This window comes from Littorina saxatilis, linkage group LG8, assembly GCF_037325665.1.
Source record: "Littorina saxatilis isolate snail1 linkage group LG8, US_GU_Lsax_2.0, whole genome shotgun sequence".
In the NCBI taxonomy this organism is placed as follows: Eukaryota; Metazoa; Mollusca; class Gastropoda; order Littorinimorpha; family Littorinidae; genus Littorina; species Littorina saxatilis.
Window position 1 is genome coordinate 35,697,053 of NC_090252.1, and position 21,902 is coordinate 35,718,954.

At 41.8% G+C, this 21,902-nt stretch overlaps 2 protein-coding genes across 9 annotated transcripts in view; one reads left to right on the forward strand and one right to left on the reverse strand.

Moving 5' to 3' along the window:
• Positions 1-21,027, forward strand: part of LOC138973401 (serine-rich adhesin for platelets-like) — a 33,509-nt gene extending 12,482 nt beyond the window's left edge. The window contains exons 3-7 of the mRNA XM_070346115.1: positions 13,163-13,340; positions 16,069-16,347; positions 17,059-17,278; positions 18,308-20,102; positions 20,536-21,027. Coding sequence (XP_070202216.1) covers positions 13,163-13,340; positions 16,069-16,347; positions 17,059-17,278; positions 18,308-20,102; positions 20,536-20,945 — 2,882 coding nt within the window. The 3' untranslated portion in view covers positions 20,946-21,027. The remainder of the gene's footprint in view (positions 1-13,162; positions 13,341-16,068; positions 16,348-17,058; positions 17,279-18,307; positions 20,103-20,535) is intronic.
• On the reverse strand, positions 918-11,958 carry LOC138973398 (uncharacterized). 8 transcript variants are annotated; one of them, XR_011458006.1, is made up of 7 exons: positions 11,435-11,958; positions 10,524-10,589; positions 9,905-9,985; positions 8,827-8,918; positions 7,657-7,742; positions 6,933-7,063; positions 918-1,073 (listed from the first exon to the last, which is right to left on the reverse strand). XR_011458006.1 is itself a non-coding variant. In XM_070346113.1 (5 exons), exons 1-4 carry the CDS (start codon positions 11,287-11,289, stop codon positions 8,870-8,872), a joined length of 288 nt encoding a protein of 95 aa, XP_070202214.1. In that variant the 5' UTR covers positions 11,290-11,958; the 3' UTR covers positions 948-1,073; positions 8,827-8,869. The 8 variants fall into 8 exon arrangements, 2 of the variants coding, with proteins under 2 accessions (XP_070202214.1, XP_070202213.1); XR_011458007.1 differs by lacking the exon at positions 918-1,073 and adding an exon at positions 10,209-10,277 and having other exon boundaries at positions 5,995-7,063; XR_011458008.1 differs by lacking the exons at positions 918-1,073; positions 8,827-8,918 and adding an exon at positions 10,209-10,277 and having other exon boundaries at positions 5,995-7,063.
• Positions 21,028-21,902: the final 875 nt, after the last annotated feature.

Sequence of the window (21,902 nt, forward strand, 5' to 3'; positions counted from 1 at the left end):
ACTCATTACCAACAACCACATGAACAGTTGCATTGTGCAAGTCTGGAAGATATCTGGCAGGGGGAATGTTCAGTGTATTTTGATTTATTAGGTGTGAATGTTGAACGTTTGTATCAAACATCACACAAAGATAATGAGCGTCAATGATAGCAAGAACAAGAAGAGCAAACGCTCGATCGAGTCACTTTCGCAGTTCTGAATATTATATGAGGCATCAGATGGACAGGAAGAAATTGCTATTCACAACACAATGAGTCACGTTCACATACAATTTGAGCCCGGTCACTTTTATAGTTTCCGAGAAAAGCCCAACGTTAAGTTGTGTGTTGCCGAACAGAAAAGGCTAGTTATCTCCCTTGTTTTTCTGATAACGTTCGTAAAAGGCTACAGATGTAAATACTTTGATGTAAAGAATAATCCTACAAAGTTTCAATCACATCCGATGAACTTTGTCAAAGATATAAAATGTCTAATTTTTCCTTTGACGCTGACCTGTGACCTTGAAAAAGGTCAAAGGTCAACGAAACCATCGTTAAAGTGTAGAGGTCATTGGAGGTCACGACTAAACAAAATATGAGCCCGATCGCTTTGATAGTTTCCGAGAAAAGTCCAACGTTAAGGTGGTGTCTACGGACGGACGGCCGGACAGACTAACACTGACCGATTACATAGAGTCACTTTTTCTCAAGTGACTCAAAAATAGCTGAATAAAAAAGCAAATAGACTTTAGAAATATAATATTACATAATTAATAAGAAAAGAGATGTATAGTATTCTTTTTATATAAATTTGAAATGGGCTGTGTGACTGTTTACTGTGCTTTCTTTTTTTTCTTTATTCTATTTTTTTTTAAAGATCATACATTCAACACAGTCTTTTGTGTTTGATGTTATTGTAATACTATATATATATGAAAGTAAAAGAAGTAAAAACATGTTAAAAAAACAAAACAAACACAAATTTTATCAACTGTTCTTGAAGCTCAAAGTGTCACGGGTCGACACACACGCAGTTAGGAAACAGCCACAAGTCTTCTGTAATGACTTCCACTTCGGCCTGTGTGTGTGAAGCACCTGCAAAAAACACACACACACACACACACACACACACACACACACACACACACAGACAAGTTTATTTGCATGCTTACATTGTTTTTGAAATCGTTTAAACATGTTCCTCTATGTATGTTTCAGGATGACACATTTGACAACAAAGAAGATAAGTTCTCAAAGTTGATCTGGATCACCTGCACAACGACCATGAAAACAAAAAAGGGGGGCGGGGGGGGGGGGGGGGGGTGGGCACGGAGCCTCTGGGCCCTTCCCAACACGACCCTGAACAACCTTAACCAAGAACCAGTTTTGGATGACGACCCTATACTAGGCGGATCACCCGAATTTGGGCCATCGGCTGCTGATGTCAACACATCTTCAGAGAAGGTTCAAGACCCAAAACGTGTGTGGCAACAAAGGACACAAATACAAAGAAAAGGTTGGAAAACCAAGAGGCTGTGTGCTGAGGAATATTAGCTCTGTGCTGCAAAAGAGATTAAAGGCTCACTCCTTCTCGTGGAAACAGTTCTATCCTTGGCACAAAGCTTTCATTGACGGTGGGGTTTTGCTGACTCGTCGAAGACGACCCATTTGGAACTTCGCAAGGAATTTCATGGCATGGGTCGTGTACGATGCATACTCTGCAAAGAGGCGGCAAAACGTTTATCCCCATTCGGATTGCGTGGATCATGTACGACCCAAGCTTTTTACGTTGACTCCTTATTTGGAAGGTATGGGTCATACACGACCCACATCATCCGGACTGTGTAGTCCAACACATGATCTGGTGAAGGCTAGGAGAGTATGCCTTCAGACCAGACGGACATAAGTGCAACAACAGAACCCATCACAACATGGGCCATGAATCCAGTAAATGAACTCAAATTAGTGCACCCCCCCCCCCCCCCTTTCAAATAGAACAATCAAATCTGCATCTAAATCAGTCATTGTCAGTGTTGTTCACATATCTTGTCTAACATGGACGGTATGGCATGCTTAAGCGGTGTAGGTGTCTATCCTCTCGGCAGGCATAAAAGGCAGTTTTTGGAGCTGTTTAAGCGGGTAATGAGACCAAAAAAATGATACATCTGAGTAACTCACAAACCCATTCAGCATGGGTGGGAGCCCAACATATTGCCAGGACTAAACATTTTGGAAGGCCGGGGTCCAGGGGCCGCTAAGGCTCCAGCGGGGTGCAGGGGCAGCGCCCTTGTTGGGGGGTCTAGGGTGGCAGCTAGTGCCCCCCAGCCGAAAATGAATGTTAGCATTATACTTTATAGGGAGGGTTTAGGTGGCCTCTCCTGACTAAATCTTATAACAAACAAGTTTTTTTTTGGAGATGCATAATATATATTTGTAACTGACCAGCTGAAAATGAATTTTAGTAATTCAAGAGGGGCTATTAGTATTCTATTAGAGCCTCTCCCAGGTTTAAAACTGAAAACAGCTACCACAAAAATTTAAATGGGGGGGGGGGGGGGGGGGGGGGGGAGGATGTGTAAGAATGCACAAAATCAAAAACCTCTATACTTGAATTTGGTGTTTGGTTGCACCACTCTTGCTAGGGGGTCTACAAAAACAAGTTGTATACACATTTCAAGAAGGGTTTTAGAAGCATCTCCTCGCCTAAAGTTAAACAAAAACTTAAAATTGGAGATGCACAACATTTAAAAAAATCTTGTAAACTTGAAGGTATTTGGAAGTATCCAGCTGAAAATGAATTTTAGCAATGCAATACTTTATTTGAGCCTCTTCTGACTCTGAAAACAGCACACAATTTTGTTTGTTTAAAAAATATTATTGGGGGGGGTAAATGAATGCATAAAATCAAAAACCTCTATACTTGAATGTGTTTAGTTGTATCACTCTTGCTAGGGGGTCTACAAAAACAAGTGGTACACATTTGAAGAAGAGTTTTAGAAGCATCTCCTTAAAGTTAAACAAAAACTTTAAATTGGAGCTGCAAAAAATTAAAAATTCTTGTAAACTTGAAGGTATTTGGAACTAACCAGATGAAAATAAATGTTAGCAAATCAAGAGGTGCTATTTGAGCCTCTCCTGGCTTAAAGGCACAGTAAGCCTCCCGTAAACCATCACAGATACGGTCAGGCTTTTACACACAGTACAAACACCCTTTCATTTAAACACTCACCGATTGAGAACATCCTAGGTGCCCTCCGTAAAGAGCGAACAATTTTCAAAGAATTTATTTTTGCGTGGTTTATCTTACCCCTGAGCCATCGTGAACCCGTGTGATCCAGTTTCCCTTTTTCACAATGTAGTCGTCAGTTAGTCATTTGAATGGGACTCGATGTGAGCTTATCTACAATAGCACGTTTTTATGCACGAAACAAACGGCTGTGGTTCACAAGAACTCTAGCGATGGCTTTTGACTGTTGAGAGGAACGGCGATATGCACTGTAAACCGTCGTCTGCTACGACCCTTGCGTGACCCTGCTTCCGGGTTTGTACTGATCTTGTCTTGATGAAAAAATAATTCTTTTATGATTAAAGAATGTATACATGTGTAACAAGCTGTCAATCTATTATTTAGATTTTAAAAGTTAGGTCTAGCGCAAAAACGCACCTTGGTCCAAAAACATTTTAATAATCATCGATTAACGGCTATCGCCAGTTTACATCGATAGAATCAGACCCGAAGGGAAGTAACTCAATTTTTGACCTGAGTTCAGGATGGGTACAAAAAGTGTTCGAGACAATCTGCAAAATTAATTCTTTAAAAACTGCTTGCTCTTTACGTAGGGCACCTAGAATGTTCCCGTTTGGTGAGCGTTCAAATGGAAGCGTGTTTGTACTGTGTGTAAAGGCCTGACAGTATCTGTGATGGTTTACGGGAGGCTTACTGTCCGGGCGTGATTTCCGGTATCAGTTGAATAAAGTTCATAACAGCCGTCCAGCACCAAAACGAGGCGCCATTTGTAGAGGACCAAGTCCACGAAAATAAATTCTTTGAAAATTTCTCACGCTCGACAGAAAACATCCAGGATGTTCCCGTTCGGTGAGCGTTCAAATGGAAGTATGCTTGTACTGTATGCAGACGCTCGGGGAGCTCTGTGATGGTTTACGGGAGGCTTACTGTGCCTTTAACAACAAAAATAGCACACCATTTTTTTTTTCTTTGGGGGGGGGGGGGAGTAAATTAATGCTTAATATAAAAAATGTTTACCGCATTAAAGAAAAATCGCCTAGCTAACAAAAAATTAGACAAACACAGAAAATAACAGTCACCTCCCTTGTATTTCAAATTTTTACATGTAGCTTATGATTTTATCATTACAGGTGGTATATTCTCAAATAATTGTTTAACCATAGCTTGAACCAAATGAGAAACAAGTTTAAAGTCAGTTTGCTTCAATTGAACACCTTAAAAGGGCTAACTGCTCAGGTTAAAAAAGAAGAAGGTTTAGACAAAAACAGAAACCACCAGAGTTATATCCCTTGCTAATGCCATACACAGTCTTCTGATGCTGCTTTTCAATTCATTTCAGGAGTTATATTTCACAATGATTGTTGAATCATAGCTTCAATTAAAAGAGAAATATGTTTATTTAATTTTAAGTCTGTTTCACTTGCTAACTTTCTAAAGGGCTCAATGCATCAGAAGCTAAATACCGCTGGTTCATAGATCAGGAATGCAAGTTTTCTGTTCCACAGCACTGAAGGTTTGTGAATCCCTGCAATAGGAGAATATAAAGATGTGGGTGAGCCGAGTTTACAAATAGCAACTATGATGCCACATTCCCCTGGATGACATGACATGACATTGCTGCCCCCTGTTAGTCACTCTGACATGGTGAAAGGTGGCTGACCTGGCACAACTACATCTCACATGAACCCAGTGTAAACAACAGCTGCCAGGGATTAACAAAAAAAAGGTATAAAAAAAAAATCCGTCTCCGAGGGAAGAAATCCCACCCCTGGCATTGCCTTCAAACTTTTGGATGTTTGTGCTAACACATGTCGTAAAGTGCATACTGAGTTTCAAGTTGTTTGAGACATTTAATAGGTCTGCTGTTATTTGTCATGTCAGAAACAAATTAAATTGACGGTAGGTTTTTGCTGACTCATCGAAAAAAATGATTTGTTGAAATCTTCAAAAACAATGACAGATGCGCCACATACTCACATTTCATGTACATATTTTATCAGACATGGGTGGTATGAGGATTTCAACGCGAAAGTACTTTTTAAGAAGTTGACTCATTCCGAGCGCTGAGCGCAAATGTCGGCCTACGCCTAGCAACGCTCACTGCCGACACACTTAACTGATCAATGGCTCTTGAAAAAGCATTTTTCAAGAATTTGTGTGTGCGTTTAAACAAGTGCGCTGTAAACAGCCAATGTTAAAACTGTTTTCAATTTAAAGGTAAATTGAAGGTTTCATTTTTCTAAATGCATGCTAATTTTAATTTGTTTCTGTTCAATCGGACAGGGTACCTCTTTATTATCAAAATTCTTTCTGGTATGTCGCATAACATCAATCAATCAATCAATGAGGCTTATATCACGCATATTCCGTGGGTACAGTTCTAGGCGCTCTGCAGTGATGCCGTGTGAGATGAAATTTTATACGGCCAGTAGATTGCAGCCATGTCGGCGCATATTTACCTTTCACGGCCTTATTCCAAGTCACACGGGTATGGTAGACAATTATTAACTGTGCCTAAGCAATTTTCCCAGGAAAGACCCTTTTGTCAATCGTGGGATCTTTAACGTGCACACCCAATGTAGTATACACAGGGGGTGGTTCGGACACCGAAGAGAGTCTGCACACAAAGTTGACTCTGTGAAATAAATTTCCGCCGAACCTGGGATCGAACTCGCGCTGACAGCGGCCAACTGAATACAAATCCAGCGCGCTACCAACTGAGCTATATCCCCGCCCCTAACAGCAGAACTAATACGTATCTCTAATGACTTGGTATTTCGTGTGTAGTTTACGACATGTGTTTGCACAAATCCCCGTATTCGTAAGTTTGAAGGCAATGCTTTGCGAGTTACTCAAATGTACCATTTTTTTGTCTCATTACCCGCTAAAACGGCTTCAAAAACTGCCTTTTATGCCTGCCGAGAGGATTGACGCCTACACCGCTCAGCATGCCATAGCGTCCTTGTTAGACAAGATATGTGAACAACACTGACTGATTTGGATGCAGATTTGATTGTACTGTCTAAGGACATGCTAAACATGTTTCGATTTAGTTCTGATTTTTTAGATTTTTTGATCGCGGGAACCTTGATTTTGCGAATTCGATTTTGGGATGTGTCTGTGTTGTAGGTTCCACTGTATTGACACTACCTCATGTAAACTCAATCTGTTTTGTGAACAAGGTATGGGAATTAATTAACTTTTCAGTGATATATTTGGTTTTACAATCAACAGCCTCATCAGAAAGATCTGACCTCAAACGCATCTGTGTAGTTTTTCTTATGACGAGTAGTGTATACGTTTCAAAAACAGAAAAGTAGAAATGTGGGGTTCTTATCTGATATGAAATAAGAAAGCATGTATTGCACAGGTTGACACCGCAAAATGCAACCCACAAAAATGCTAATTACTGATACAGCCTTCCGCCGAATTACTTTATATTTGGTTTACATCAATTTCAGCTTATGCAAGGCCTGTCCACAAAGTGGCAAATTTGTAGGCGTGATTTTATTTTGTAACATATATTTTATATTTCTTTCTTTATTCTTATCATAATTGCATATTGCATTCAATTAAGTCAAGTGCATTCTTTAGTTTCAGTCACACTGAGACAGCAATTTTGTCATAACATCTTTTGACCATGGGATAAAGTTCTACACGAGTGAATTCTGAGAACTTTAAAAAGGCAAAATCTTTAAACCAAGTACCTCTCAGGCTCTGCGGCTGATATGTCTCATACTCCAGGAGTAGACGGATGCACCTTTAGTCCATAAGCAAATGCACCAGGTGTTGATGTTGTCATACCAGAAGTCCCAGGTATATAGGCTGACCACCGTGGCTAAAAATTATTCAGGTCAATCATTTTTAGATCGTTAAGTACACTGAACCTAAAATAACACTGACAGACAGTACATGTACATAATAGATCCAAGGTACATGTATATACAAATTAGGAAAGAAGTCGTACAATGTCATTGAGAATATCACCGAGTCTGATAATGAAATTAATTCAGCATTAATTTGCTCCACCTGTACTAACTTATCATAGTTATGAAACAAGTAAACAGGCAACAAGTATTGTTGTGTTTAAGGCAAGATTATATTCATAAAGTAACAAACAGCATACATATTGTATCGAGAAAACAAAGAAACTTCACAATCAACGTTTTCCCCATAAACCTGTTTTGGAATCGATCAATCTTCAATTGCACAATAAGATGGATTGCAACTGTCTTTTTTTCATCGTTTACAGATCATATAAACTATCAACTGACTGACCTATTACTTTGTTTGGCTTTTTCATAAATAATAAATACACTTCATGTATAACAAATTGCATGCATTCCTGATTTTGTGTGTGGATGTGAGACCATGCATGGGGATTTTTATTCTGTGTGTACTATTAACTGCTGGATATAAACATACAACTACCTGCTTATAGAAGTTAGATCAAGAGAAGAAGCACCACCTGCCTGTGTTCTGCTTGGCACAGTTGCAGTATGAACGTAGCCTCAATGCTGATTCACAAAATGTAAAACATAAATAAAATGAGCAATTAAAAAAAATGTACAATACTTTCAAAAACACAATGCATATATTATTATTGGCGGGGATATAGCTCAGTTGGTAGCGCGCTGGATTTGTATTCAGTTGGCCGCTGTCAGCGTGAGTTCGATCCCAGGTTCGGCGGAAATTTATTTCACAGAGTCAACTTTGTGTGCAGACTCTCTTCGGTGTCCGAACCTCCCCCCGTGTACACTACATTGGGTGTGCACGTTAAAGATCCCACGATTGACAAAAGGGTCTTTCCTGGGAAAATTGCTTAGGCACAGTTAATAATTGTCTACCTATACCCGTGTGACTTGGAATAATAGGCCGTGAAAGGTAAATATGCGCCGAAATGGCTGCAATCTACTGGCCGTATAAAATTTCATCTCACACGGCATCACTGCAGAGCGCCTAGAACTGTACCCACGGAATATGCGCGATATAAGACTCATATAAGACTCATTGATTGATTGATTGATTATTATGTCCAATAAAATAATCATTTAAAAACCTCATGAAAAAAACACAAACACCCACAGGGCCTAACAGACAGAGCCACAAACACCAAGGGCACACACACACACACATGTACAGTGTACACATGCACACACAGGTACACACGCATGTATGTATGGGTGCATGGTCCGAGGGGCATTAAGCCTGACCAATACAAAAAAATGGACAAACTTTGGCCGATTTAGGCGAATACTCTTTGGACATTTGGCCGATAGGGACATGAAAGTTTCGAATAAAGTAAAAATAAATCGGCGATTGGCAGAAGGGCCGACCCAAACGACATCCCTTCTGTGATAATACTGTTATAGACTGTGTATTTTAACACCATAATATTCCAAAGGGAGTAGAAAAAAAAGTACAGTGATACCTGCGGTGAAAGGACAAAAATGTACCTGCAATGCAGGGGGCCTGTCATAACAGGTATAATCTGGTAGAGATAATAGAAAAAGGACAATATTAGGTGTCCTTTGAAGGGAGGTGTCCTCTCATCGCAGGGGCCAACCATCACAGGTAACACCAGAATAACAAATCTCTTACAGAATCGCTGTCAATGTGATGTTGGGATCATAATCAGGATCATCTAGTCCTCCTGATCCTCTCCAGACTCAACTGTAACTTCAATTGTGAGGCTAACCAAAGAAAAACAATATCAGTTAAAATTACACAAGCTATTAGGGCTCTAAAAACAAAAAAATAAGGTGCGTGAAGCAATATAAAACATTTAGTCAGTCGTTACCAAACTAAAAGATCAACATGACAAACCATGAGTCATTGCTGAGACTACATTTAAATAGTCTCGGGTAACCATCCCCAAAGACTGAGATGGGTCAAGCCTGCAGTCTCCGCAAAGCATGCGACCATGGCACCTGTACACCTCACTTTCGCTCGCAGTTCAATATGTGAAAAAACAGCTCCTGTCAATCTGGTACAGCACAGCAAACCATGTGATATTCTCTATGTGTTTTAAAACTAACATGCACTCACTTGCTTTAGGTAGTACAAATTGTGTAAAGCCATGGGAAACATATGTTATCAACTCTTAGTCTTAGATCCACTACACTTTTCAATTAGTACTACCATTAGTGTAGCTGTCTTGAGCTGCTACCCATAACAATTAAATGCTGAAAGCTAATGATTGAGGGAAAACTAAGATAATTAAGTAAGATTAATGAATGGGTACATGTGTCACAAAGAGCCCCTATACCTACAATAGTCAAAGCAGTTTCTGAACATTCCAATAATGACCTGAAAGATAATTACACAATGCACAATTTATTGCTTATTGGAATCTGCAGAATTAACCAGTTCCTGACAGAAAACAGAAAAACTTATTTGAAGAATTTATCATTCACTCAATGAGAATGAGATAGTTTTGGCCAAGCAGGATCGACACACAGAGTTCAAGAAAATAGAAAAGGAATATATTTGTTCTGATCAATCATAAATGAAACAAATCCCAATACCCATTTGTAACCATAAATTTTATCATACACAGAAATTTGCAGTATTCACATTAATCAACTTTATTTTATAAATATTGTTTTAATACGTATACAACAAACAGCATGTGTTTTGAACACACCCACACAATATTTATCAAAGAAAAACAACTCACTCTAGTGGGTCAATGAAAGACTGAGATAGCTCTTTCTGCTTCACAGTCCTGCCAGCTCTTGATCCATGAAACTTCTTGTCGCTGAAAGCAGCATATAATGTTAACTAATCAACAGTTCTCTCCTGCAAATTCAACTACAATACCACTATACTTTAACTCTAGTCTAAGTGAAACCATTTCTCAGAATATTTGTTATTTCATGCAGCTTTCTTCATTATTTTCTGATGATCTAGACACAGATAGTGACACATATTTTCAAACATGGAAAAATACAAAATATGAATTATGTAACAAGCAAGCTCACCCTCTTCTCAGAACATCCTGGTCACCATCATCATTTCAATGCTTGTTAATCTACAACTGCCACAACGTCCTACCAAAAAAAGACATGATGTATACGTGATATACGTTAGGCGTGAGGCATGATATTCTATGGCCCAGCAGCCTGAGCTTAATTGTTATCGTTTACAAATCATAATATTATTTAGTATCAACTAACTGTTTGGCTTTTACACCAATAACAAACACACTTCCATCTTCATATATCTCATAACTATAAATATAATTATGACTTTTTTTGTACTATTTATTTTATTGATAATTTAAAACATACAACTACCTGCTGAGATCAAAAGAAGTACCGCCTGCCTGTGTTCTGCTTGGCATTGTTGCTGTAGCCTCAATGCTGATTCACAAAATAAGAAAAATTAAGTAAATGTCCTATAAATAAATAATGTTCAAGACTCATGAAAAACACAAGCCACAACCACAGGGATACACAGACATGGCCACATACACACACACACACACACACACATTCACACAGGGGCACACACACACACACACACACACACGAGGGCACATAGAACACAGGGGCACACACACACACACACACACACACGAGGGCACATAGAACACAGGGGCACACACACACACACACACACACACACACGAGGGCACATAGAACACAGGGGCACACACACACACACACACACACACGAGGGCACATAGAACACAGGGGCACACACACACACACACACACACACACACACAGTGTAGAGCAGAAATCGCACAATGCGCCGATAGATCTATGTTTTGTAATATTTCATTTGCATAGTTCTATAAATAGTATCATAACAGACGCAAATGGCCGCAGAAAGAAACGGTTCGCTTATCCGAAATAAATCGTCAAACACCTCGTGCATACATTTTCCTTTTTACAGGTTATAAATTGGGAATCCCAACACCACAAGCAATGATGACTAAACGACACTAAACAAGACAGCAGCTTACGCAAGTTCCCAGTAATCAAAGCAAACGCCGAACGCAAAGTATCGACAGTTTGTCAGGGCAACGGGCACTTTTACTGACTCACGGTGATACATTTCTGCTCCACAACAAATCCCTCCCACCCTAATTCAGTAATTCTTTGGTCAATTTACTTTTCACAAACAAGTCCAATATACACTTCCATCACATAACATAAATAGCATCCTAAACATCTCATGAAATGCATGAAAAAATACCCACTTGTTCAGCAGGTGACGAGCAAACTGCGGATTGGTGATGAATCCAAATTAATTCTTCACTTCGTTCCAACGCGCAAGCTCCTCACCGATATACACGCGCGACGTGTCATAGTTACGTGCACGAGTGCGTTTTCGTTTCTTCTTGGTTGAATCCGGTACAGTCGGCCGGGGACCCTTGCGTTTTGTTCTTTTCTTATCACCCTGGTTCGATACGACTGAATGAGCCTCCATTTTTTCCTACAAGCTCATCAATTATGTGTGACCTAGTTTGCTTGTGACGTGTCATTCTATGTGCATGTGGTGATCATCAAGATGATGCAGATCTAAAAATAATTAAGAAATAGGCCAAGGACCGGCGGGTCCGAGTTAAAAATTAATTCGTAAAAAAATTGAAGTTCTTGACTCCTTGGATGGAAGTCAATGAAACTTGGTATTTATTCAAAGGAATAGATGCCTGAGGTATGACTAAAAGCCCCAGGGGCTCCGTGCACCTGGATTTGACAAGTCCAGTATCTTTAAAGTCTTTGGTATGACCCGGCCTGGGTTCTAACCCACGACCTCCCGATCACGGGGCGGACGCCTTACCACTAAGCCAACCGTGTATGTGCGTATAAGTGTGTGTTTTGTGTGTATGAGATTTGTGTGAGTCAATGTGTGTGTGTGTGTGTGTGTGTGTGTGTGTGTGTGTGTGTGTGTGTGTGTGTCTGTTTGTATAAGAGAGAGAGAGAGAGAGAGAGAGAGAGAGAGACAGAGAGAGAGACAGAGAGAGTGGGTGGGTGGGAGTGTGTTTGTGCGTGTGCGTAAGTGTATGTGTGTGTGTATGTGTGTTTGTTTGTAAAGGTGTGTATGTCCGTCTGTCTATATGTGCGTATGGGGGTGTGTTTTGTGTGTATCAGTGAAGTGTGTGTGAGAGAGTGAGTGAGTGAGTGCGTGTGAGTGAGTGTGCATTTTTGTACGTGTGTAACTTGAGGTATGTGTGTGTGTGTGTGTGTGTTTGTGTGTGTGTGTGTGTGTGTGTGTGTGTGTTCGTGTGTGTGTGTGTGTGTGTTTTAGAGAGAGAGAGAGAGAGAGAGAGAGAGAGAGAGAGGTTTGTCTTTCGCTGGGGTATGCAGTGCCTTGGCGTTGCACATCTACTTAATTCAAATTGTACTGTTTCAGGATTTGTAAAACAACGTCGTCTGTACAGATTTGTAAATTATTCTAATTGTACTGATACTATTTGGTATCTATATAACTGTTCATGTTCCGTTCACAGTCGTGATTTCTATTTTCATTGGTTTTGCTGAAGCTTAACGACATTTTCTGTTGTGTGTTAGTGTTAATTATCATTTTATGTGGGTGAGTTTGTTGGTCTATTATTGGCCGCAAATACCTATTCAATTGGCTATAAAAGCCGCTTGTAAAAAAAACAACGTCTTGTGAAAATCTATGAAGAGGTATTTCTTTAGCCGCACTTGCCTTTCACAAAGCCGAGCTTTTCTGTTCTATTTGTCTAAGTATACGTTTGTTCGTTCGTTAATTGAATGACTAGTTGATATATTGATTGATTGATTGATTGATTGATGGATTGATTGATGAATGGATGGATGGGTAGATTGATTGATTGAATGATTGATTGATTGAATTACAATGCATGTATTTATCTACTTCATTTATTCACTCACCGATTACTACGTTCATCCATCTATCCATTCACCCATCCATCCACCCATATATCTTTGATTTGCAGGTTCCAAAGTCAGGGTCCAGGCCTTTCTGAATGGTATACGCGAGGACTTTATCAACAAGGTGAACGTCCTCGAACCTGGCGGTTTTGCAGACCTACTGATCGAACGTGGCGTGCTGACAGAGACCGACAATGAGTCGATAGGAGCTGGTCACCTTCCTACACCTAAAGAAAAAGCCAGGTAAGATGGGGGGGGGGGGGGGGAGGTTGAAGGAGGGGAGGGAGGAAGGGGGGATGGTAGAGACATGCTTGAGGCTGGTGGCTTTGCAAACCGACTTTTTGAAGACTGGGTTCTGACTGGGACCGAGAAGGAGTCGATTGGAGCTGGTCATCTCCTTACACCAAAAGAAAAGGCGAGTTAGGTTGGGGGAAGGTGGGTAGGGGGAGGGGGGGGGGGTAAGGGGGAAGGGTTTGGAGACATGCTTGAGGCTGGTGGCTTTGCAAGACAGACTTGTCGAAAGGCGCGTTCTGACAGACACCGACAATGAGTCGATAGGAGCTGGCCACAAAAGACCAGGTCGGATGGGGGGTGTGTGTGTGTGTGTGTGTGTGTGTGTGTGTGTGTGTGTGTGTGTCTTTGTGTGTGTGTGTGTGTCTTTGTGTGTGTGTGTCTTTGTGTGTGTGTGTGCGTGTGTGTGTGTTTTGTGTGTCTTTGTGTGTATGTGTGTGTCTTTGTGTGTGTGTGTGTGTGTGTGTGTGTGTGTGTGTGTGTGTGTGTGTGTGTGTGTTTGGGGCGGATTTGAGGAGGGTAGGGTGATCGTTGGTTGATAATTCTGCGCTTGTATACGTATATTTAAGGACATTAGTTTCTAGGGACATTCCTTTCCGTGTTAACAATTAGACTCGCCGTCTCAGATGTGACCAGGGTCTTACCGCCCCACCACCCCCATCCCCCTTTGGACACATACAAAAAGATTCCCGGCTTGTCAATTGGCTGTTGATTGTTGATATACTCTGTGTCCAAGGGGAGGAATCATCTTGTACCGTGTATGCCTTAAAACCTGGCCACATCAGTCTGAGACGGTGATTCTAATAGTTTACACGGTAAAGAAAGTACATCGATCGGAATCGCAAAAAGTCTGGGAGTGGGAAAAAACACAAGTTCAATCCATAACTAAAGGCCAGGGCCGAGGTGTACGAGATAATTACCAACCGGGTGGGAGCCACCCGCAGCGTTGGATTGGTTGAAACTGAGATGTGTGGTGATTTCAACCAATCAGAACCGGCCGCGGTTTGTTCTCTCCCGTTTGGGTGGCGCGCACTTTCAGCACCTCAGCCCCGGAGTGTATACAACTCTCCTGTGTTCACTTTCAAGTGAATAACTATCGTTCTGATATCATTTTAAAGTGAAGCTAAAGAAACCTGGTATCGGCACTGCTGTGCATCTCCTATGATCTCAATGGTATCAAGGCACGGGTCATAGCCCTTTGCCGCGACAAGGTTTGCCGATACCGGCACTTGTCTTGTCTAGACAGTGACGTCATTCATAGATGACGCCAATCATAAATGACGTTTGTCAAGGGAACTTATGCTTTCAAGTGTTGCTGCTTCCAGTGACAGGAAGGTATAGAGATTGATCATTGTATACAATCAATTTATCATTGTATACACAAATTACACAAACGTCATCTTGTGAGGGACCAAAAAATATTGAAACTCTCGGATGATTTTTTTGTGTGGTATCAACCTCGACCTACGGTCTCGGTTGATACCACAAAAAAATCATCCTCGAGTTTCAATATTTTTCGGTCCCTCACTCGATGACGTTGTGTAATCTCTATGTATTCGCAACAGTTGGGATGGCGGAGAAAGCTGTGACAGACAACATTCAAAAAGCAGTTCCCTCCCCTGTGATGAACCCCGACCTTCCCTCAGTTTCTCAATAAAGACCCCTCCTTCTTGGTCGTTAGTGGGAGGTTTTACTGTACATAGAGATTACACAACGTCATCGAGTGAGGGACCGAAAAATATTGAAACTCGAGGATGATTTTTTTGTGGTATCAACCGAGACCGTAGGTCGAGGTTGATACCACACAAAAAAATCATCCGAGAGTTTCAATATTTTTTGGTCCCTCACAAGATGACGTTTGTGTAATTTGTGTATACAATGATCAACGACAAAGACAAAAATTAAAACAAAAACAACACGAACTCTTTTCCATCGAGGAATGGTGGAAGGAAAATAACACAACCGGAAATAGATCTAGATCTAAATTGATCTCTATGACCCGTGCCTTGATACCATTGAGATCATAGGAGATGCACAGCAGTGCCGATACCAGGTTTCTTTAGCTTCACTTTAAAATGATATCAGAACGATAGTTATTCACTTGACCGAGACCGTGAAAGTGAACACAGAAGAGTTGTATACATAGAGATTACACAACGTCATCGAGTGAGGGACCGAAAAATATTGAAACTCGAGGATGATTTTTTTGTGGTATCAACCGAGACCGTAGGTCGAGGTTGATACCACACAAAAAAATCATCCGAGAGTTTCAATATTTTTTGGTCCCTCACAAGATGACGTTTGTGTAATTTGTGTATACAATGATAAATTGATTGTCATCAATCTCTATACCTTCCTGTCACTGGAAGCAGCAACACTTGAAAGCATAAGTTCCCTTGACAAACGTCATTTATGATTGGCGTCATCTATGAATGACGTCACTGTCTAGACAAGACAAGTGCCGGTATCGGCAAACCTTGTCGCGGCAAAGGGCTATGACCCGTGCCTTGATACCATTGAGATTATAGGAGATGCACAGCAGTGCCAATACCAGGTTTCTTTAGCTTCACTTTAAAATGATATCAGAACGATAGTTATTCACTTGAAAGTGAACACAGGAGAGTTGTATACATAGTTATATCGACTTCATTTGTTGTATTTTACTCACTCATCCCCTCAGGCGTGTGTGGACAATCCTCTCCGGTATCGATCACAATATCTTCGTTCACGATGTGCTGCCCGTCCTGTGTGAACGACACGCTCACATCATCCCAGAGTCCTTCTGGATCAGCAATCGCAGTCCCCACGACAGCAGAGCCAGCAGCAGACGAGGCTCTGAGGCATCTGTGGGTGTGGAGGGTGGGGGGTGTACCCGATGCGAGATCAGGCGACGATTGAGACCTTCCACCCTCGCTGACTTCCTGTTGAAAGCTGAGGTTATGAGTTCAGATGTGTACAGGTATGTGGATGTTTTGTGTTTTGTTCTTCTTGTCGTTGTGTGTGCTCTTCTTTCTTTTTTCTGTCTGTCTCTCTCTCTGTCTGTCTGTCACTATAACTGTCTGTCTGTCTCTCTCTGTCTGTCTGTCTGTGTGTGTGTGTCTCTCTCTCTCTCTCTTTCTCTCTGTCTGTCTGTCTCTCTCTGTCTCTCTTTCTCTCTGTCTGTCTGTATCTCTCTCTCTCTCTCTCTCTCTCTCTGATCCGTTCTGAATCCCCCCCTCCCACCTGCAAATTATTGCATGTTTTCACACTTATATCAATCTGCGAAGATAAGTCCACCAAACAAAACCTTTGAAACTAAAAACACTTTAAGAGTCTGACTGATGACCTCCAGAAATGACCCAAGTCTGTTTGACTCTTGTCAGATGCTAAGGACACAACAGGGACGAGTTTAGGTTATTAATAATTTAGAAAACAAAGCACTAACATTTCTCAAACGTTTGTGAAGCTAGATCTTTAAAATGTCACACACTTGAAGTTTTGATAAGCTCCAGACATGAGCTAAGTCAAGGCCGACTGTCATCAAATTTCAAGACTACAGTGGGGTCGAGTTCGGGTCAAAATGTAGGAAATCAATTGTGTGTACTTGCATATGTGTAACAAGCATATACTTTGTTTTTGACACGACGAAGGTGAGTCATGATATCTGTTCTGTTCCTTTTGATTTCTTCAGTGACCTCACGCGACACCAGCGCATTACTCCAGACTACGTGTGGGACACCATTTTCAGGGGGTTCACCAAACTGTCTGCAGGCGATGCTCAGCGGCTTCAACTGGATATGACGTCATTGCTAACACATCACAGTCTTCGTGTGCCAGACGACATCGTGGATTTGATGACGGAAGGATTCCGTTGCTGTTGCTGTTGCTCGCTTCGCTCCGGAACAGCGACTGTAAGAGCATAAACGTCTCTCTCTCTCTCTCTCTCTCTCTCTCTCTCTCTCTCTCTCTCTCTCTCTCTCTCTCTCTCTCTCTCTCTCTCTCTCTCTGCGTTACAGTGTGCGCCGTAAGGGACATTGCAGTTTAAAGAACATAAAGACAGAAACACCTGTCCGAAGGACCAGCACAAAATGTGACATTCCTTTTGATTCACCAGATGAAATGTGCGAAGACGCCTCAAGTATAAGAGACATGGAAAGAACTCTCTCGCTCTCTCTTGACAAATGTGACAGGATCTTGCGTAATATTAGCGGTGGTATAGGCAGTGCACCAGGTGATTGACAATCTGGATGATAAAAGATCTCACTCCACGATGCGAACGACTGTGCTAAACCTAGAAGACTGGTTTCCATGCCGCGACGGAAACGATGAATATTGTGTATTGTTTTAAATGTCTCGCAAAGCTGTACCCTTTACCCCAACCAACCCATTTTGAAATGAACCTTCGTGTTTATTCAATAAAATGTCAAAGCGTCAAAGCGTCTCTCTCTGCGTTCGTGTGAGCATATTGTTAGAGAGAAAGAGATACAACCGGGTGATTGTCCATAAATACAAACACACGGAATGTATTACTGACCACCCCCCCTCCCCACACCCTGTTGAAATGAACCTTATGTGTTTAATCAATAAAATGTCTTACGTCTCTCTCTCTCTCTCTCTCTCTCTCTCTCTCTCTCTCTCTCTCTCTCTCTCTCTTCTCTGTCTCTCTCTCTCTCTTCTCGGTCTCTCTCTCTCTCTTCTCTGTCTCGTCTTTATTGCTGTTTTGTTGTTGTGATTGTTGTTGTATTTATCATGTGTTGTAAACAAAACAAAACAAAAACAAAACCGGCGCAGTCAGTTGTGCCCTGTAGTTCTTACCGTTACCTTTATTTATTTGCTTGCTCGTTCTTGGTCATTGCAAGTTGTTTCATTCACAAGAAGCCGTGTGTACCTGTAATTAGTTTCTGTTCATTTATTTCTTCACTTTACTTTTTTTTCTCCAGCGTTCTATGTTGCTTCACCTGAAAACGCACAGTCTTCGACGACCATCCCATGACTCCACTGCCAGCGACACGTCATCATCCACAGCGTACCCGTCATCAGAAACTGACGTCAGCATCTCTAACAAATCCTCGGACTCCGAGAGCCTTCGCAGCGAAGTTAGTCACGCACCCTCTCGCGACCTTTGTGACGTAGCCATGCCCACACGTCATCCCATCTCATCGTCAGTTCCAGAAATGACGTCATCGTCCAACAGAGGATTGTCCAATCTGTGGAGGTTTCTTGGTGAATTAGAGAATCGTGGGGGACCTGACAGCCTAGGGCTTTTCCTATCTGGGGGAGCTGCCACTGGGAAAATGGCCCCACGTTCAAAGCGAGAACAGCTGAAGATGAATCAAACGTGGCATGGTCGAAGAAAAGCTTCAGAACTGAAGGCGGTTAGTAGTGAGTGTTGGACTGGTTATGGCAGTACAGAGAATCTGAAAAACACCACTGCAGTGAGCCGGGAATCTCTGGTGTCTCAGGTTCTGAGAGAACTGGACAATGCAAAGAGTTTGCAAGAGCCACAGAGTTTAGCAGATATCAAGTCGTCCATCTCTGATAAAACAGCAGCCCGTGTGCAATCGCCGTCTGGAAACAGTGCAGTGAAAATTAGCTCTGATTCTCAGTCACAGTCACAGTCTGTCAAAGTTACGACGAAAACGGAACCTGACTCTCACTCAGTACTACAATCTGGCATCACTGATACGGAAACAAATTCTGACTTTTATTCGGTTTCACAATCTGACTCAACTGATGTGAAAACACGAACTGACTCTCAGTCAGTGTCACAACCTCTTATGATTGAAACAGAATCAAAAATGGACTCACAACTACCATCACCTACACCACACAAAGGCGATACAGCAGCAGACAGGAGCACTCACATATCAGACATTTCTAACCCCAGCAAAAGGCAGATAGCTGCGCCGACTCCTGTTCAGTTAAAACTTTCTTCAACTTTCACAACGAAAAGTGGTTCTGCTGAACAATCTTCGCCACGAAGCAGTACAAGTTCTAGAGCTGTCTCATCAAAAGAAAGTTCTGTAAAGCTTAGCTCAGCCAAACGACAGGCAGATGTACCTTCTTCTCTGCCGTTAAAATCTTCTTCAGATATCGCAACAGAAGATCTTTGTGTTGTGCAAAGTTCTTCACAAAGTCCCGCAGGTTCTCGCGTGTCTTCAGAAGAAAGTTCTATGAAGCTCAGTTCGCTCCAAGGCCTCTCCTCTCCTGTGTCCTTGTTTTCTTCCGCGTCGTCTGATGACGAAAAGCTCAAAAATTTCCGTAAGGCTCTCACCAAAGGAGATTACGAAAGGCATCGCTCTGTCCTGCATGGAACTGCACCCACCTGCGGCCAAGAAGACGATGACGTCATATCTCATAATGACATCATATCACCTGATGACGTCATGGTTGACGTGTTTTTTGATGAGGAAGACGTGTCAACCAGACAACCAGACAGTTCTGGTGGCGACCAGTCTTCACGGGTTGACCGGCTTTCGCTTGTTTCAACTTCCCTCGACCAACGCTCGACAGAAGGTTCACATGCGGGCCAGGATGATTTCATCAGCCAAACGGTGGAGCGAGTAAAGAAGAACCGTGACCTTCAAGAGTTCCGATCCATTGTTGCAAGTGACGTCAACAGCGCGGAAAAGTTGAGGGAAAAGTACAGCCAAGCTGTCATCACTGACGACACAGCCAAAGAGGAAATCGGACAACTGCTCCAAGCCTACACAGACATGGAACTCTTGCACTCTGGTGAGTGCATGGATTCAATCTAGCCTGGTTATTTGAAGGGGTATTCTCTTGAAGTTTAGCATCGTATATTCAGGGAAGGTCTTCTAATGCAATGTTCTTTACGTCTAGTTTAAAATCATGAAAACAGTGGCGCGGCCATTTTGAGTAAGCAAATAACAATTAAGGTAAATACCACCAAATAGGTCACACCAGAAGTGGATCTCATTCACTTGATTAATTGTTGCTCTTTCTGTCGATTCTTGTTTGATTGGCTTTGTGTCTCCTTCACTTCCTGAATATCCATTGATCTTTGTATATATATGTATATTGATTAACTTACTCCAGAGCAACGTTGTTGGTTTTTCTCCAGAGTAGTTAGATGTGATTTATTTTAGGGTATCAAGAAATCACTTCATCACTGTTTAATGATTTTTGAAATGTTTGAATGTTTCAGAAATAGCCGAGAAACTCAAAACAACAACTGACCGCTTGAGACTGGACGCAGAAGACCATAATTCCTCCCCCGACACTTCTGAAAAAGCTGTTTCATCTGAAATGTTTCACCTGTGCTCGCACATTCAGGATCTGTGCGACGACATGCTAGTGTCCACAAGAACGTTTCTTCTCTGCGCGTTCCACCTCAACACGCAAGAACAGCTGACGTCACTATGCACGCGCACCGAGACCGAGCACGTTGTCCATGACGTCATGGTTCTGCTGCAACTGACAAGCTTGGAGGCGTGGCAGAGCGTCCAGCGATTGGATGAAATGAGAGATCAGTTGTGTGTGGGTGGGGCTTCGGAAGAGGGGCCGAGTTTGGAAGAGGTCATATCATTGGTGCAAACTTTTCTTGAAAATTCGTGATGAATGGGATGAGAGAGAGTGAGATAAAGAGAGAGAGAGAGAGAGAGAGAGAGAGAGGGGGGAGAGAGAGAGAGATTGAGAGAGAGAGAGAGTGAGTGAGAGAGAGAGAGAGGAGAGAGAGAGTGAGAGAGAGTAAGAGAGATAAAGAGAGAGAGTGTGAGAGAGATTAAGAGAGAGAGAGAAAGAGAGAGATTAAGAGAGAGAAAGAGTGAGAAAGAGAGAGAGTGAGATAAAGAGTGAGAGAGAGTTTTGATAGATTGTTGTTGCTTTTTGGGTCCAGCGGACCATATAGGCGAAATCAGGACCCCAGAGAGAGAGAGAGAGAGAGAGAGAGAGAGAGAGAAAGAGAGAGAGAGAGAGAGAGAGAGAGAGATAAAGAGAGAGAAAGAGAGAGAGAGAGCAAGAGAGCCAGATAACTGAACTTTATTTTAGAAGGATTCGTCCTCCTCTTGGATGTTCCATCAAGTCCTTCTTCAACACCAGCTATTCCATGTTTCATTGGTTTTAAGTTTAACTGAGAAAGAGAGAGAGAGAGAGTGTGTGTGTGTGTGTGTGTGTGTGTGTGTGTGTGTGTGTGTGTGTGTATGTGTCACTGTGTGTGTGTGTGTGTGTGAGAAATTTCCGATGTATGTTAGTGCAACTTTTAATTCTTAGTAAATGTGATATATTTTAGTGTTGTTTGTGTTTTTAGTGCAATTCTTTATTCTTAGTACATGTGATGCATTTTATGTCTGTAACTGCCCGATATTGCATCGCAATTTTTCTTGTTTTTATGAGGAAAGTAAAATGTTGAGTCTTGAGACGAGTGATGACTTGTCCTCTAATACTGACTGCGTCTGAATGGTCTACAAGTGCATTCGCCATGATTCGTGCGAGGAAAGTGTTGAACAATATGTTGAGTCAAGAGGCTGGTTCCGCACAACTCTCGCTTACTCTTGCAGTCTATTTTAAGAGTGC

What these genes read in the sequence shown, in the direction of transcription:
- LOC138973398 (XM_070346112.1), bottom strand. Translation starts at nt 11,289, where the DNA reads ATGTATCACCGTGAGTCAGTAAAAGTGCCCGTTGCCCTGACAAACTGT. An exon ending in ACTTCTTTTGATCTCAGCAG is followed by an intron (nt 9,986 to 10,523) that starts GTAGTTGTATGT and finishes TGCTGCTTTCAG; the next exon opens with CGACAAGAAGTTTCATGGAT. An exon ending in TCTTTCATTGACCCACTAGA is followed by an intron (nt 7,743 to 9,904) that starts GTGAGTTGTTTT and finishes TTTGTGAATCAG; the next exon opens with CATTGAGGCTACGTTCATAC.